This window comes from Octopus bimaculoides, chromosome 7 (genome assembly GCF_046866305.1).
Source record: "Octopus bimaculoides isolate indiv1 chromosome 7, ASM4686630v1, whole genome shotgun sequence".
Lineage (NCBI taxonomy): Eukaryota > Metazoa > Mollusca > Cephalopoda > Octopoda > Octopodidae > Octopus > Octopus bimaculoides.
The window spans coordinates 24,589,233-24,608,035 of record NC_142934.1 but is presented as its reverse complement, the minus strand read 5'-3'; the positions used below and the strand labels follow the sequence as shown (position 1 = coordinate 24,608,035).

Below are 18,803 nucleotides of genomic sequence, written 5' to 3'. Positions count from 1 at the left end.
AGTTATGCCGTAGATTCTATCAACTCCAGTGTTTTACTGATACTTAATTTGGAAAGACACCCTCCTCCCCCCGCCCATTCTCTCCCAAATTTGTTCATTTTTGTTATTTATTGACCCCAAAAAGATGAAAGATAAAGTCGACCTCGGAGGAATTTGAACTTAGAACGTAGCAACGGGCGAAATACCGCTACGAGTCTGCCAGCTCGCCGCCTAACGATAATAGTAATGATTTCTTTATTTCCCACAAAGGGTTTACAGTTATTATTATTAATAATAATAACCTTTTCTACTATAGGTACAAGGCCTGAAATTTTGTGGAAGGGAACTAGTCGATTACATCGACCACAGTGTTTCACTGGTACTTAATTTATCGACCGCGAAAGGATGAAATAATAATAAAAGTGATATGGCCTCTTAATACCCAAATTAGCTATTGGTGGCATACCAGGAGTTGAGAACCCGGCAATCATCGTAAATGGTTAAAAGGAATAGTATGACCTTGGGATATTCTTTCTGAAATATCTGAGGATACACAATTAGAATGGTAAAAACATGCATTTTTCAATACCATGTCTTTAAAGACTAAGAGCGCACTGCCAGGGTCAGTAGCTTTTGAGCACGCATCAAAAGATTCCTATGGCGATATACGATACATCAAGTGGGGAGCCTGAAAGTTGTCTGAAAATCTATTAGTCAGAAAAAGAAAACGTATATTATTATTATTGATAAAATACAATATTAACACATAATAGCGAAAATATCTATTGGTTTCGCACCAGATGTTAAGAACCAACCCCAACAATTATCAGGAATGGTTAAAAGGAATAGTTGTATACACACATATGTAATTTCGTTATTATGAGGCTATAATATTGTTTTATTAAAATATATTTGTTGTAAACATTAATATTTGTGTGAGTGGATGCGACGTTATTGTGATTTAAAACAGAATATATATTTTTCTTTCCGCAAAGGAAGCGATACGGGTGGGTATATGAAATGGCGCGTCTATCCTTCAATCAATTCAACGATTGCTTTGGATCATTATCTCCGAGACGCGACACTTTCAGTTTGAAAGTGATATGCTTTCAATAATCGCATGAAAACTATTTTGTCCAAAGTTTCCTTGTTTAGCACTTGGTCACTTCTATTCTGACAGCCTTTCGTTCGTCTTTTTTTTCAGGTATACTGTATCCAACTAAGACTATTTAATAAAATGCGTTTTACCTTTTCTAATGAGGATGCGATTTGATTATTATTTCTAGCAGGTCAAGTGATAATGTGGGAATAAAGGCATGAGCTTAGAATTAAAATTACGAAGTGGCGAAAAAAGAAACAAAATCATCTTTACTTTAAACAAAAACATTTTACTTTCGTAATTGACATATTTTCTTCACTTTCTTTTATCTTACTATAGAATATATAACAAACACATGTATTAGCGGGACATGTTTTCAATATTATACAAATAATACTTACGTATTATAGATCCAAGGAAGAACATGTAATATATACACAAGTGGTGAGAAACTATGAGGGACAATGATAGCTTCAAAAGCAAATATTAATTTCCATTTCTAGGTGTACAAAATAATAAAAAAAATGCCGTATCTATTTCATACACAGTTCGTTATCAACCTACTATATCCTATTCTATCGCTTAAATGGCAGCTGTTATATGAGCCTGTCAAAATAACATAGATTTGCGTCAAACAATAGCAGGAAGTGAAGGGAAAAAGGGAAATTGTCAGGGGAAGTAATTATATTGTCAACTTTAGCAAAAACTCGAGTCAGTGACATAAATTATTCTGCTGCGATATTAATTTATTCACTACAATTAATACATATTTCATCTCTCCTCGACACGCAGTTAAAAATTATTTTGGTGTGCTGAAAAAATATAAGTAAAATCAAATGCGAAATAGAAAATATGAACTTACAACAGAACCAAGAGAGTAAAATAAACAAAAAAAAAAAAAAACATTCGCACAACTCATAATGTTCACGCTTGCTGAACACAATATCACTTGTGTTCGTACAGTTCAACGCGAATCATATCTGGTACAACACCATTATCTAAGTATATAGTATCATACAAACTGCGTACATCCATCACTTCAAAGTCGGCAGTACTCATACAAGTATGCGTCGTGTATACATATAATTTTATATCATCAGCATCGTCAATGCTTAATGTCCACTTGTGCATTCATGCATGGGTCAGACGGGATTTGCGGAGGTAGATAACACTTAGTAGTTTCCAAGTAAGGTAATTTTTCCTGATGATCAGAGCTAGAAGATTTGGTAACAAAAGACGCCGCTTGCATGATGGCAACGTTCAATTACAACTATCACATGAAATCAAAGAAAGGAGACTATAATGCATGCATACATACATACAGACAGACATATAGGCGGGGGTAAAATTTGATAACTGGAGCGAAATGAGTTATTTTTGATTTCATGTTATTTCCTCCCTCCCACTTTGAAATTCATTTGTAAGCATTGCAGCATCTTTGGAAATAAAAAAAAAATTGATCGTTACAGGTGTTGTTGAAGTTGAGAGAGTTTAAAATATAGTCAGGTGGCAGAGACCACCTTTCATGATATTTTTCCTCAACTTCGACACGATGGTAATTGAGGTTGAGGTTGCTAATAAGATATCTGTAACAATCAATATTCTTTTCTCTGTTGGATTCTAAGTCAATTTTTCCCACACTAATGTCTAATTTGATCATTTTCAAAAAATGGTATCTAAAATGGTGCAAAATGAGTCATGATTAATTTCAGTTTCTTCTCTTTAATTGCACGGTGCATAACTACATCAAAACGAGAGTCACTCCAACAGATCATGAAAAAGTTATAGAAAATATTTATGTTCAGATTTTAGATTTAGTTGAGTTTTGTTGATTTCATATTGTGCCATTTTCCATGATTCTCTGTCAATTTGACCCCAATATTAATAGTTTTGTTGCATTTCTCCTCTGTCTGATGTCTAAGGATGGATGTTGATGTGTCTGAGCCTTTTATCAAATGTAATTCTGGAGAACTGAAGAGACAAATTTACCTTGTCTTGTCTTGCTCATTTTGCCCCAGCTAAATTTGTCTTTCATATGCTTAAAAGAACAGATCATTTTCTGAAATAGTGTTCAGATTATGTTAAGAATGGGTGCTGAAAGCTTCCTGGCTTTGGGTAAAAGAAAATACAGGAGGATCAGTTAATTATGATTTTATTCAACATATTCCTGTCTCAGATTCACACACTTATTGCAGTGATGCTTCATATTTTCTAAGTTTTGTAAAAGAACTCGGAAGTTTGGGCCTCTAACCAGGGTTTTTGCAATACCTTTAAAGCCAGGAACTTTTCAGCACCCCGACACCTCCTTATATAGAGGTTTTAATGCATTTAGAAGTCATTTGCTTAGCTGATATAGTTACTGTGAGGTAGTGAACATATGTAAAAAAAATTTTTTTTCTGAAAGTCAAAAATGCAGTAAATCTTACTAATTATGCCCCCCCCTCTCTATATATATGAGGAATAGATAGGCAGCTGACAATTGATGAAGGATCCTTTCTCTGTGTTTACTTGTCCTGTTTTCCATTTTTTCCTCTTGTATGTATATATATATACACACAAACACTATATATATATTATTTACTATTTATTATAGAACTAAACACAGGTGTTATTCAAATTCTTTTACTTCTGACACATGTTTCGAAAATATCACTGGTATTATTCCAAAGGAATAAAATGGAGCAAAACAATGTAATCTTCTCTTCAGGAAAATGAAGAAATGAAACTCATCAATAAGACATTTTAACAGAAAATAATGGATATGTATAGTGATTAACTGAATGCTAATAAGTTTGTTTCGAAAAAATGTTAGAGGATATAACATCGAAGGTAGCGTATAGAGAGAGGAGGGGTGAAGGAAAGAAAAAATAAATAAATGAGAAGTATATAATTATATGTAAATTAAATAAAACCATATAAACTTGGAAAAAGATATATCTGTTGAATGTGAAATGTAAGAAGAAAATTAATGTTTGAATTATATATAATGATAGATATCACTTATATGATCTAAAGGTGTGTTTCAGCCAATGTTTACATCGGTATGCACGCTCTGTAATGATGTTTACAAGGAGATTTTTATATATATATACTTCAGCCAAGTTTCCTTATAACCTGCCAACAAAATAGTTACAGCATATGGAGTTATTTAATATTAACGCATCTCTGAAGGATATACCCATTCCACCAAAGAATGCTTTCCTTAAACAACTCGTTAATAAGATAAATTCCTTTACCAACTGTATCAGATGGTTCGCTTTTTTCTTTGACAAGGACACTCAACAACACACTAATGATATAACATCTGAATTTAACAAATTATTTAAATCTAAAAATAGTCCTCCACCTAACCCAAGATTGAAACAGTTTGAGGATCTTTGGTCCATTGTGAGAAATGTAAAATTTCACCAATCACCGTTAAGAAATAAACATTTGAGGTATCTTCACAATATCACAAAGGAAATTAATACCATGGAGAGTATGCTGGTTCAGTTGGATAAAACGGGAAACCTGTACAAACGTAACAAGGACTATTATTTGGAATTGCTTAAAAAGGAAATTTAAAAAAAAACTATAGAATTACCGATAAAAGTGTACTCAAGAAAGCCAACATTGAGGCTATGAAAATTATAGAGTAGTATAACTTACAAATGAAGACGGAACCACTTGATCCTAAGCAACCTCAGTTTATTTTGAAAGATCATAAACAAAATTTTTTTGATAACCCATCCTTAAGACTTATCTGCCCTTCTAGCTCTGACATTGGTGTACTTAGTAAAAATATATTAGATAAATATGTTCCTACATTAATTAAAAAATTAAAACTTACTTTATGGTCCAATTCATTCCAAGTCGTCAACTGATTTAGTTCTATTACTAATAAGGAGGGCATTAAGTTTATCCAGTTTGATATTTCTAGTTTTTATTCATCCATCAACCCAATAGTACTTAAGGTACTTTGGCTTGCTCATAACAAAGCTGATCTCACCAGGGAAGAAATTAATGTTGTGTTAACAGCCAGAAAATCTATCATAAAATTTGACAATAAGTTGTGGGTCTGTAAAGACACACCAAATGGTTTTGATGTTACAATGGGAAGTTCTTATTCAGCACAAATAGCTGATTTAGTCTGCATATATATACTTTTTGAAATGGCAGAACAGTTCCCAAACATAAATGGAGGTCTATATCGTGATGCATTTAACTCTATTTATTTATATATATTATACAAAATATTTCACGTAAACCCGGAGTTTCTACCTTTAAAAACAAGGAGTTACAACCTTTATACTTGTGTGATTTTTTGCTACCCAGGTAACTATTTATCTATTCTTTCCATGTTAATTGTTAACAAAGGAAAAATACACACATCTAGTTTTATATATATATAATAGGTGCAGGCATGGTTGTGATAAGATGCTTGCTTACCTTACTATGGTGTGGATGTGTTTTTCTTGTCGGTAAGTATTTTGCTGTGCTGTTATTGTTGCTTCGTGTTATTGGATTACCTATTGGACTTCTTGAAGATTTGTTGTTGAACTGTCTTGTTCCCCAGTAAAACCGGGGAATAATTTTATAATTTGTCATTGTTGAACTGTGTTTGTTGGCCATTGTGGCTTTGTTTGACTTATATTTTTTCCGTGACTGCATATAGTCTTTCTAGACTAATTTTTGTGTCCCTCCCCCGAACGGGGGTGGGATTTGGACTGTATTTTTGAGCTGCTGTCTTCTTTGGAGAGGAAACAAAATTTTTTTGATAGGTTTCCCAGTTTTGTGGGAAACCAATACTTATATTTATTTTTTGTTTAATTAATTTCAACAGAATAATGTCTGTTGAGATTATTCACGAAAAATGCCTGTCCCTGATTTGGAGGGACATAGTGTACGTCACCAGGGGACGGGCATACGGCACTGTGGAGGTCCATTTCTCAGGGGAAGAGGTGGCCCGCAGGCATTCCGTGTGTCCCCTAAAAACCAAGGAGGTGGTGCTTCTGCTGACCTACATGGGATGTAGGACGTCCTGGGTCAAGATTGCAGAAGTGCCACCCGAAGTGGACCCTGTTGAGATAGTAGTCACCCTGTTGTATAACAGGGCGGACAAAATTAAAATTCTAGAGGTAACATGCTCTGTCCCTCAAGATTGGCTTGGGCGGATCATTACTGTCATAATAAAGGGGACATAGGAGGACCTTCAGGTTCTGCCCGAGAGGGTGCTCGTGGGCAAGAATGTGGCCCTTAGGGTACAGGTCGAGGGCAGAAAGCCCACCTGTTACGCCTGTGGTAAAAAGGACCACAATCAGGCTGACTGTACTGAGAAGAAACCACCGCAGACACCAGGCTCCTCAGAAAACAAAAAAATCACCACCCTTGCAAATTCACCTACCCCTACAAAAACAAGAAGTCCCACTCCCTCTGTTACAGTGCCAACCCCAAAACAAATTGAAAAAAACCCAGCCCCTGCATACACAAACCCCTACATTATTAAAACCACCACCCGCTTAAAATGATTTTGTTTATAAGCTTTGTTATTTAGGTAATCCTTCCCATAAACAACAATAATAAAAAATCCCACTATTGAAAGGAAGTAGCTCAGTATATTGACATCTCCCATCTTAAGAAACAAGATATATAAAATGATTTAAAAACACTTCTTGTGTGTCATCGCATGTGAATTTGGTGTCATCTTAGGCAAGCTGATATAATGGTGCTGAAAAATTAGAAATAAATTTTGCAAAATACATGACCATTCTCAAATATCTATGTATGCTTGGCTTATTTTCTGATTGATGCATTTTAATAACTGCTTGCGCTCATTCTGGATTAGAATTAATATGATAAGAAATGCATGATCAGGATAGCAGACTTCATCTTTACCAACTTCTGCTTTGTCAGGGTATAGTTTAGGTCTTGCTTGAATAACATGGTTAAGGACTTGTTTCAATCACTCATGTTTTATGTCATAGTTATTCATATATGCATATATGAAGATTACAGTGGCATGAAACTAAAGTAGTAAGACAAGTACTGTTTCAGTTTTAAAACTTTATATGTATATTTTCATTTATGTATCATACTTAACAAAAATACATAATTGAAAGGCAAATATACAACAATACTTGTCTAAAGATAAACACATCATATTCATAAAAGATGATATCTGCAGAATACTGCAATAAGCTTGTCCTTCTTCAATATATGTACATAAAATATAATTTAAGGATGTATGTTTTAATCTATTACTTCTATTACATATAACATTTTTATTCAGCAGGGCAGTTATTCACAGCATTAACAAATATTTATTCAGTTTCTTTATATATTAGCAGTGATACATTTTGTCTAAGCATGTGGCTGACTCTGAGTATGCTAATGACAATGCCCAACGAAACAGAAATGCATCTAGCATTCTTACTAGCTGCTGCTAGTCTGATTTTTGCCTCCTTCCAATATATATATTGTGTTTTTAAAGACAGTAAATCCATAAGAAATATTACCTTCAAATACTGTAGTAAATTTGTGATTCAACAATTTACATAAAGCATGTTACATAGATGGTTGTTTTAATCTAATACTACTACTGTTGCATGTAATAGAGATATGTATGTGTGGATCTGCAGGATAAAGAAGTTTGCCTCATAATCACATAGTTTTGGGTTCAATCCCACTATGAGGCACTTTGGTCGAGTGTCTTTTACTTCAGCCCTAAGCTAACCAAAGCCTTGTGAGTGGATCTAGTGGACAGAAACTGAAAGAAACTCATTGTGTGCATGTCTCCTTCTCTTGATATCATGTGATAATTGTGGATAAGTGCCACTGTCATGGAAGCATAACATAAGTAACCAAACCAAAACTAATATTCCTTAATACAGAAATACAAATTTATATTTACACCACTCAAGATTTGACTGAGTCACCTACTTAGTGCTCAATTATTAAATGGATAACACATCCTCACTTTATATATATTTCTGCATTGTTACGCCTTTTCTATTTATTTTTACTCCTAACAATATTGTAACATGTGTCATATTAAATGTTTTGTGCTCTATGGATGTTCAGTTCTTCCACTAACTCAACAGCATTATCTAGAAGTAATATAATTCATTTGCATTTGATTTTTACAAAGTTACAACTGTTTATCTTGGTTCAAAGACACTCACTTACATTCCATGTGGAAATCTTCTGATCATTTATTTCAAACTAATGTCCATAAATGTACATAAATAAATTCAAATATGTTGGATGAATCATAGAAAAGTTTTACCTCAAATATCAGTGATTTCTTCTTGATTTAACATAACATGGTCTAGGTAATTAATCATTTCCAGAAAATATACTGTAAAATTGGTTGTATATTTCTCTCACATATGAATATGTTTATGTCGAGATAAAGTACCACTGTTAGAGAATGTTTTGCCACAGATATGGCAGTGATATGGTTTTTCACCTGTGTGGATACGTTTGTGACTTAATATATTTCTATTTGTAGAAAATGTTTGACCACAGATATCACAGTGATATGGTTTCTCTCCAATGTGAACATATTGATGGGTTGCTAAACTACCACTCCGAGTGAAAGTTTTACCACATATATCACAGTAGAATGGTTTCTCTCCTGTGTGAATACGTTTGTGCCGAGACACACTACTATTGTTAGAGAATGCTTTACTACAGACATCACACTCATATGGTTTCTCACCTGTATGAATACGTTTGTGTTTAGATAAAATAGCATTCTGAGAGAATCTTTTACCACAGATATCACAGTGGTATGGTTTCTCACCTGTGTGGATAAGTTTGTGTTGATATAAATTACCTTTCTGAGAGAATGTTTTACCACAAATATTACAATGGTATGGTTTCTCTCCTGTGTGGATATGCTTGTGTTGAGATAAATTACCACTTTGAGAGAATGTTTTACCACAGATATCACAGTGATATGGTTTCTCTCCTGTGTGAATACGTTTGTGGGAAGATAAGTCACGACTTAGAGAAAATGTGTTGCCACAAACATCACATTTATATGGGTTATCACCAGTGTGATTACGTTTGTGAGAATATAGGTTACTGTTTCTAGAGAATGTTTTACCACAAATATTACACTGATAGGGTTTCTCTCCTGTGTGAATATGTTTGTGGGAAGACAAACTACCACTTTGGGAAAATGTTTTACCACAAATATTGCAAAGGTATGGTTTCTCTCCAGTATGGATACGTTTGTGGGTAGATAGGACATTACTCTGAGAGAATGCTTTACCACAAATATTACAGGGATATGGTTTCTCTCCTGTATGAACACGTTTATGGGAAGACAATATACCACTATCAGAGAATGTCTTACCACAAATATCACAGTGGTGTAGTTTCTCTCCAGTATGAATAAGTTTGTGTCGAGACAAATTGCTACTTCTAGAAAATCTTTCGCCACAGATATCACAATGATATGGTCTCTCTCCTGTGTGAATATGTTTGTGGCGTGTTAACAAACTGTTTCTAGTAAATCTTTTATCGCAGACTTCACAGTGGTACAATTTGGAGACTGAGTGGCTTAATTTATGTTGAATTAAATTCTTTCTAGTTATGTATAACTTGCCACATATATCACAAGGATGTGATTTTTCTTCCATATTTTCCTGTGTCTGTGAGGATACTACTTTCTTATTCATAACTTTGTTTTAATCTATACATTCTTTTTGTGCTGGTTGTATTTAAAGCATGGTGGTTTTTATTAAGAAACTGCAAGTGGATTTATTTTGTAATTAATAATCAGTAACTATAGGATTGTGAAATTTGCTTCAATTAAGAAGAAAGTACAGCTACGAAAGTACATACAGCTAAAATTTCATGGTCAATCTTCCAAGTTTAATTGTTATACATTTGTGTAAGAATTTTTGCAAACAATGTGACACACATTCAACCAAACACTGCAAATACAGCTAGCATCAGTTTTCATATGTTGATAAATATGTTGATCATCTTTAGTGTAAGATTTTTATCTCAATATCAGCAGATAACCTGAAATTAAAAAGAACACAAGACATAAGAGACAGCAAAATTATGATTACTGGAGAGAAAATATTTGACCACATATACTGAAAGTTAGAATGGCAAGGAAGAGTCAGAAAATGTTTACAGAGAAAAGACATTCTGGTATAGAGTTCTGGTGAATCTGGGTAAGGACTATAGTCATGAATCTTAGAATGAAGACAGTCTTGAAAACTGATTCCTCTTTTACACTGAAACATTCCACCCTGTATTGAAATTCACTTACATTAGTTATTTCCCCTAGATAAATCCTCATTTTTATACACACACACACATGCATGCATGTATGTGTCATGGCAAAATGGTATAAGAGACTTTGTTACACCCAGCATTAAGAGGGGTGCAAGCCAAAGGAGAAAAGCAGCTGCAAATATACCACCTGCACTTACCCATAATCCTCATACTTGCAACAGCTGCAAGCTTCTTTGCAAATCATTGACAAGACTCAAATGTTACATTCAACATAATCATAACTGACAAAGAAAGTGTAGGTAGTCAGATCCTTATACGTCAAAACTGACAGGAGAGTCCATCATATATATATATATATATATATATATATATATATATATATATATATATATATCATCATCATCATCACCATACAATTAATCTCCCACACTAATAATTATGTAGCTGCCACTAATTTCTTTTCTAAACAATCATGTAACTTCCATCCGTCTACTGACCACTACCCACACCTCTGTTTCTTCCTTCATGCTCTTACACTCTTCACTCACACTCATTCTTCTGACAGTTTCTTTCTTGTGTGAATACGTTTGTGGCATGTTAACAAACTGTTTCTAGTAAATCTTTTATCACAGACTTCACAGTGGTACAATTTGGAGACTGAGTGGCTTAATTTATGTTGAATTAAATTCTTTCTAGTTATGTATAACTTGCCACATTTATCACAAGGATGTGATTTTTCTTCCATATTTTCCTGTGTTTGTGAGGATACTACTTTCTTATGCCTCAGATAAATGGAAATGACAGAGTAGTGAGGAGTCTTAACCTTATGGGGTACAAGGCAACCTCACTGGTACTGTTGACACAATAAAATATACTGAGTACACGATAGTAGATAGCAAACAAGCACAAACACAGGACTAAAAAACTCTTAATCTAACCAAGTTAAATAAATTCAATTTTCAACAAAATATAAAAAAAACAACCACCATGTTTACAGAACAACAGTCACTTTGAATGTTAAATCAATCACAACAAAGTCTTCCATATAGCACATGTAGTCCAGGTTAAGCTGTACACTTCTCACAGAAATCTTAGTTAACATCTGTTGCTCTTTGAATATATATGGGTAGACATAATCATCACAAAGGTCACACAGCAACCAAACTTCATTCTTCCTGCCTTTGTATCTGCTCCAGAATCTCTTACAGATGGAGCACTCAGCATCCTCATCTTTCAAATAATTTACACTATCATGGCCATTATCACTATTGTAACACTCTGCACTACATGTTTTCTGCCATTTTGTAACAAGTGACCCTCCTTCTTTCCACTCTTAGACTTCCAATGCTTTTTTGGTGCATGTTTTGCTGCATACTCTTCTGCCTCAATCTTAAACCACTTGACAACCTCATAAATGTTAGGGCTTCCATAGGAAGTTTGGACACACTGCCTCTTCTCGTTAGAGTCAGTGACTCTAATTCTGGTTTCAGCTGATTTTTCAGGGGCAATGGCTTAAATTGTTTGCTTCATATAATAGCTTTTTCAAGCAATTAAATGATGATTCAGTGAAACTTGAAGAAAGCCTGTGCTCTGGCTCTTGAAGGATGCCAACTTGTCATTAACAGCAGCTCAATCTACAGGCCAGAGGCCTACTCCATGGAAGTCTCCAATGAGATTGTCATTTGAGAGAGCATATTTTCCATGAAACACATTATCATAACAAGATGAATGACTTATTTTTACTTCCGTTTTGCCTCCTGGAATAACGATGTAATCACCTTACCACCCTTTGATTCTGTGTAAATATCACTAATTACATGAAACAATGCTGCTGAAACACGTTCAGATACTGGCACAAATGTGTAGGTTGTGGAAGACTTAAGTCTTCTTTTCTTCTATTTATAGAAACGTATGCGCTATATCTTAAGTGGTCCATTATACCTCATTTTTGAATTACCTTGAATTTCAGAATTTCCAATGATATTTCACTACACTCTCTGAGTGGTTGGCGTTAGGAAGGGCATCCAGCTGTAGAAACTGCCAAATTTAGATTGGAGCCTGGTGTTGCCATCCGGTTTCACCAGTCCTCAGTCAAGTCGTCCAACCCATGCTAGCATGGAAAGCGGACGTTAAACGATGATGATGATGATTTCCTTTATCCGACATAACATAGGATACTCCGAACATACTTATGGTACAAGAAATTCAAATTTGCAATACTTCTTGCAGTGCCGCGAAGTTTTACTTGACAATGAAAAGTTGGTTGGTCTAGTGACTGAGGAACTTGAAAAGGAGTCAACAGGAAGATACATTTATATTAATAGCAGGAGGGATGATACAATCCATAATAGCTGCTACATCATACTTTCTGGTTTGGAGTTGACAAAAAATGATGGAAATCTGGCAAATGACTCATTATGTCCCACTTATCCATTATACCCTACTCTCCACTGGTATTTTTTTTCCCGTAGCTAATGCAAATATTAAACAAAGACAAATTTGATATTATGGAATGTAGTAATCAATTGATTGCACTTTTGAATTTCTCGTTGACATGCAAATGTCTGATGTATGATTATAAAACAAAGAGAAAACAGAATTAAAAGAAATGAAAACAAATCCTTAAATAAAAACAACTAAATTTTAAAAGCAAAAAATTAGAGAATGAAGTAAACATGAGGAGATAAAACATAAAACAACAGGGAGCAGGAATGATGTAACTGACGTAGAAATGTAAATATAAAAGAAGTTTAGTATAAAAGAACTGTAAATTATATATAAATATTACTTACAAAGCAATGTAGTTATAAGATGACAGAAAGATGTACTGAAACGGCAAAACTTGAAATTAATAGACAGAACTACTTTTTACAAGATATCTCTATTGTCTTTGTTTGGTTAATGAACAATCTCTTAAGTTAATCACAGCAGTTAATTAGTTATTACTAACAAAGTATAAATATATGTAAACAAAAAATAAAATATCTATACAATTTATAAATACAGAGAAGACTGAAGTTGACATATCGAAAGCGTCAGTACTTGTGTGGTAAAACCCTACCTCTAACTAATAGAGAGTTCTATATAGTAGATATTCAGAACTTGTATCAGAGAAAGTGTGTAGAAGAGCGTCGGTAAAAGTAAATGCAGTAAAATTGAAAGGATCTGTTTAAAGTTAGAGCATTGCGTTGTATATTTATTTATTTATTTATTTTATTATTTTTTTGCTCCTTCGAAATTCATGTGAGAAACTTGGAATCGCGACCGAATAAATTATTACATAGAAAGAAAACTCTGTAGCACTGTTATTTAGCCCCAGGAAACATCCTCTCATTCACTCTCAAATCTCACTATTTCAGGGCATCTCTAGTTACTTCGTCTTCATGTTTTGCCCAATAAATTTATAGACGATCTTCAACATAGTTGTTGTTTAGAGCAATAATTCTACTGCGTTCCAACAGGTTTAAAATCAAAAGTCTTCCATATAGCACAACTATAAAATCAAAACTAATTCCTGTCAAGATCGTTCCCTTTTTTTTTTCAGTGATATGTGTCCTGTTATAAATAACCTAAGATTGTGACAAAGAAGAATTGGCTACTATTTCGAGCATGATAAGTAACCACAGATTTCTCTAGTTTGCAAGAAATGTATTTTATTTTAATTCTATTTAACTCAGCCCTCTTTTCTAGTATTTTTTAAATTAATTAATTTTATTTTTTACTTATGTGGGGAAGTCTTGAAGGTGGCGCGTAAAAGCGAAAGAGAGAGAGAGAGAGAGAGAGAGAGAGAGAGAGCGATTGGATCAAGGAAGTTATCTTTTGAAGTTCACGTGAAGCAGAGGAATTGATGTGTATGTATTTGAGAGAGAGAGGAAGAGAGAAACAACAAGCAGAAACAAAAATAATACCCCCCTCTCTCTCTCCCTTACACGCACATGAACATGTATGCGTACAAAAAACATGTATGCAATAGGTGTACGTACGTATGTATTTTTGCGTGTGTGTGTGACTGAAGCCATTCACACTTACATACATACATGCGTAACAACCCCCCCTCTCTCTTTCTCTATCAATCACTCACTAAAAATGTAAATACACACGCACATGAACATGTATGCGTACAAAAAACATGTATGCAATAGGTGTATGAACGTATGTGTGTGTGTGTGCATGTCACTGAAGCCATTCACATATACATAAATTCATACATACATAACCTCTTTCTCTCTCTTTTTTCTGTCAACTACTCTCTACAAAAGTGAATAAATTTCAGTTATCTCTCTCTCTTCCATCACACACACACACTCCAGCACCACTGCTCTCTCTGTCTCTTCAAACACACTAACAAAACAACTTCACATATACGCCACACTTTCTGTTTCGTACATCCCATCAAACACACACATCAATTCCTCGGCTTTACGCAGACTTCGAAAGATAACTTCCCTGATTCAATCGCTCTTTCTCTCTCTGTCTGTCAGTCTCTCTCTTTCGCTTTTGCGCCGACTTCAAAATACCCCGCCCCTACATAAGTAAAAAATAAAAATTCTTTATGGCAAGCGACAATCTTGTTCATAAACGTAAACAAATACACGTGGTCTACATTTGGCATTTTTGAACTTAAGTCTATTGCATCAGACGTAGAAATAAACAGCATCAAGGGTGCACACAGATTAATTCCGTCCTCAATATACACTATCTGAAAATTGAATGAAAATAGCTGGTAGATTGACTCTCCTATCTTTAGTTCCTAGACGAACAATCTGCCAATCAACTGTCCTTTATGAAAACACTGGATCAGGGCTGACTTGGGATTAAACAAGAGGAATAAAAAAAGGACAAAGTGGAAAATTTAATTTGTTTTAATATAGATGGTAAAGACGAGAGAATACTTGATAAATGTTAGGACACTAAAAACACAATCACCACAATTTGTAAAGAACTCTCCAGTGATTGGAAGTCCATTCTTCGAACGTTATCAGTGACTTCCGGTATGTCTACCTTCACTCGCCATTATATTTATAAATATTGTAGATATAGTATTCTTTCTATTAACTTATTTAGACTGTACTAGTAATCACAAATTAACATAAAAAATTGATTATTTAATAACCAGAAGAAGAAATTTAAGATGTCTTGTAAGAAGTAGTTGAAAGTTCTGCTGAATTTACCAATGTCCTCATCGCTACTTCAGTACATCACTCATTTCATTATGTAAGTATCATCTATAGATTTAATATATTTCTACATTTATATAATACATTAATATATTTCTGCATTTATATAAAACCTCTCCTATTTACATTTCTATTTCATCTACACCATGTCTGTTCCCTACAAATCCCGTTTTCTTTTACCTCTTCATGCTCTTTGATGTTCATTGAAATACCAAAGTTAATCTAATTTTCAGGGACTCTATTTTTATTCTAGCTCTTTCAAACTCTTCCCCTTCTATTATTTTTTCATCCACTCTTGTTCCATGTTTTTATCTCGTGTTCCACTCCAACGACATAGTTTGTTATTGTTCTCACTTTTCTGTAGGAGATGTGCGGGGCACAATGAGTAATACTGCATTTTACAAACGACCTTCTCTGAATGCATTAAAAACTATAACATCTTCAGAACACTTTCAGAAAACTCTTTGAGCATACAAAAGAGAGATTAAGTGGGGCAAAATGAGTATGACAATGTAAAATAAATTTGCCTTTTTACTTTTCCTGAATTACATTTGAAAAAACACTCGCACATCAACATCTATCCTTAGACATCAGAAAAATCGATAGTGAATTAAAGTTTTCGTTGAGCTGGGTTTGTATTAAAGTCACTTTAAGCTTTAAAGTTCCGTCTACCAGTATTTGGGTCATTAGAAATTTCAGCTTCTTAAAAAACATCTTCTACCAGCATAAAAAAACTTTGCTAGTGTTTCTGTCGAAAGGTTCTCCTTGTGAGCCTTGGTCAAGCAGTTTTTCCCACAGTCCATTATTCTTTAAAACGGTTTTTTTTTCTCAGCTGTGTCTAGATACATCTATTTTCTGAATTTCCTGTGTTCCACATGGCCAAACTAACCTAGATGAAAGCAAGAGTGTATTGACTGTCTTCCTCCTCTTTCTTCGAAATCACACGAACAAAACGTCCATTGTCAATTCATTCAGAGTGGTAGATACTGTTGACTCGTCTTTGAAGTTTCTCATATGGGACATTAGTTGTAGTTGCAGCATGATAGGTTGATACACCTTTAGGTATCATGTCACAAGCTTTCTCTATAGTTTCTTCATGATCTGCTGGAGTGCCTCTCTTCCTGATATGTTTATGCACTATGCTTATTAAACAGAAGTAGTTGTTAAAATTAGTCATTATCTATTTTGCCTCACTTTAGACATAACTTTTTTGAAAATTGAAAATGAACAAATCAGACATTCATCATCATCATCCTCGTTTAACGTCGGCTTTCCATGCTAGCATGGGTTGGACGATTTGACTGAGGACTGGTGAAACCAGATGGCTACACCAGGCTCCAATCTGATTTGGCAGAGTTTCTACAGCTGGATGCCCTTCCTAACGCCAACCACTCTGAGAGTGTAGTGGGTGCTTTTACGTGCCACCCGCACAAGAGCCAGTCCAGGGGCACTGGCAACGATTTTGCTTGAAAGTCCATTACACATGCCATGGGCACAAGTGCCAGAAAGGTGATGCCAGGCACAGGTACCATCCCGATTTTGCTTTCGCTTGCTCCAATAAGTCTTCGCAAGCTGAATTTCATGTCCAATGAAGGAGACGACGTTGGCATGGGTGCCAGTCGTCGAATTTAGTTCGGTTTCAATTTCGCTTGCCTCAACAGGTCTTCGCAAGCAAAGTTTAGTGTCCAAAGAAGGAAAGGTATGCATAAGTGGGCTGGCAGAGGCCTTGGATTTAGGTCTCACTTGGCTTGCCGGGTCTTCTCACGCACAGCATATTTCCAAAGGTCTTGGTCAGAAGTCATCGCCTCGGTGAGGCCCAATGTTCGCAGGTCTTGCCTCACCACCTTAGCCCAGGTCTACCTGGGCCTACCTCTTCCACGGGTTCCCGCAACTGTTAGGGTGTGGCACTTTTTCACGCAGCTATCCTCGTCCATTCTCGCCACATGTCCATACCAGCGCAATCGTCTCTCTTGCACACCACAGCTGATGCTTCTTATGTTCAACTTTTCTTTCAAGATACTTACACTCTGTCGGGTATGCACACGCACATTACTCATTAGCGTGGGAAAAAATTGATTTGGCATCCAAAAGACAAATGAATGTTGATTGTTAAACGTCAAAAATTATCCAGATATTTTATTAGCAATTTTAATTACAATCAGGTCAAAGCTGAAGAAAAATTTCTTGAAAAAAATGCACCTGTCAGCTGACTATGTTTCAAGCTCTCTCAACTTCAATAACAACTATGCTGACCAATTTTTACTTCTGAAGATGATGCAACAGTGCAAAATGATGCTGCAATGCAATAGGTTCAAACAGGTAAGGAGAAAAGAAGTCAGAATTTACTCATTTTGCCTCACTTACCTAATCACCTTTCCCATCTTTTCATAAACATACATCATATACATATATATAAGGTACACACAAAGCGTATTTGGTTTAATGCCTGATATATTGTACACATGTTCTATTAGATTGGCAGGCATCAATTATCTGAACATAAAACCCAGTTCCATGAAGAAATTCGCTGGTCCCATTCATAGGCATTATTTGGCAAAAATATAAGACGAAAGACAGCCTTCGTATACACTAGTTCAAAAGAATACCGTTGAAGGAGAAGGAAGAGGGGATAAGTGCATGAAAGGAGTGTGATGGGAGGAAGAAAAGAAGGCCTTTTGGACCACACATGACATAAAACAAACTGTTGCTAACAATATTAACAAACTTGCATGTGTGGCAGCTCCTAATGAATATTCAATTTGAAGAATAGTTATAATAATGATAACATTTATAATAGTTACGAAAAGTTACAAGAATAAAAATTGTTACAAAGAATGGAACAAGATCAATAAATATTTGGATAGAGGGTTCAGTTAATTACTTCTTCAACTCCCTTTGTTGACTATGTCATCAGGCTGGTATTCATCAGCATCAGTGGTTCTTTTCCCTAGCATGAACCCAAACTGCATCTCATCTAAACTGACTCTCTCCCTAATTAGTTGGGCTATGATCTCTCCGTGACTTTCATTACCTGTTCCAACAACTTGATACCTCTGTAATTATTTGTATCTAAAGCATCACCTTTACCTTTGTAGCAGTTGACTATGGTGCTGCTACACTAGTCATCGGGTATGACTCCTTCGTGTATCACCTGTTTAACTATACGGGAGACTAGGCTATAGCCGACACTGCCAGATATTTTGAGCATCTCTGCAGCGATTCCTGATAGACCAGGGGCTTTCCCTGTCTTCATACTCTTAATTGCTTTATCTACCATGGTACTGTCAACTCGGATAGCTGGTCGCTCTGTT

The 18,803-nt window shown here is 35.0% G+C and overlaps 3 protein-coding genes across 8 annotated transcripts in view; 1 reads left to right on the top strand and 2 right to left on the bottom strand.

The window, feature by feature from the left end:
• LOC106871973 (uncharacterized) overlaps window positions 1–1,613 on the bottom strand; it is a 28,244-nt gene extending 26,631 nt beyond the window's left edge. The window contains exon 1 of the mRNA XM_089355893.1: window positions 1,480–1,613. The gene's annotated coding sequence lies outside the window, so the exon portion shown is untranslated. The remainder of the gene's footprint in view (window positions 1–1,479) is intronic.
• The window catches only part of LOC149134622 (uncharacterized), a 51,125-nt gene that overhangs the window by 3,542 nt on the left and 28,780 nt on the right, over window positions 1–18,803 (bottom strand). Inside the window, exons 1-2 of one of the 2 annotated variants that reach the window (XM_089355848.1) lie at window positions 13,108–13,327; window positions 8,343–10,093 (exon numbers count right to left, since the gene is read on the bottom strand). In XM_089355848.1, coding sequence (XP_089211974.1) covers window positions 8,440–9,744 — 1,305 coding nt within the window. In that variant the 5' untranslated portion in view covers window positions 9,745–10,093; window positions 13,108–13,327 and the 3' untranslated portion in view covers window positions 8,343–8,439. Of the gene's footprint in view, window positions 1–8,342; window positions 10,094–13,107; window positions 13,328–18,803 lie in introns of those variants that run through there. The other variant, XM_089355849.1, reaches the window with a different exon arrangement.
• LOC106881333 (uncharacterized) overlaps window positions 13,745–18,803 on the top strand; it is a 19,693-nt gene continuing 14,634 nt past the window's right edge. For 3 of the 5 annotated variants that reach the window (XM_052969372.2, XM_052969371.2, XM_052969370.2), the window contains exons 1-2: window positions 13,745–15,529; window positions 17,655–17,811. The gene's annotated coding sequence lies outside the window, so the exon portion shown is untranslated. The remainder of the gene's footprint in view (window positions 15,530–17,654; window positions 17,812–18,803) is intronic. The other 2 variants (XM_052969375.2, XM_052969373.2) reach the window with 1 other exon arrangement.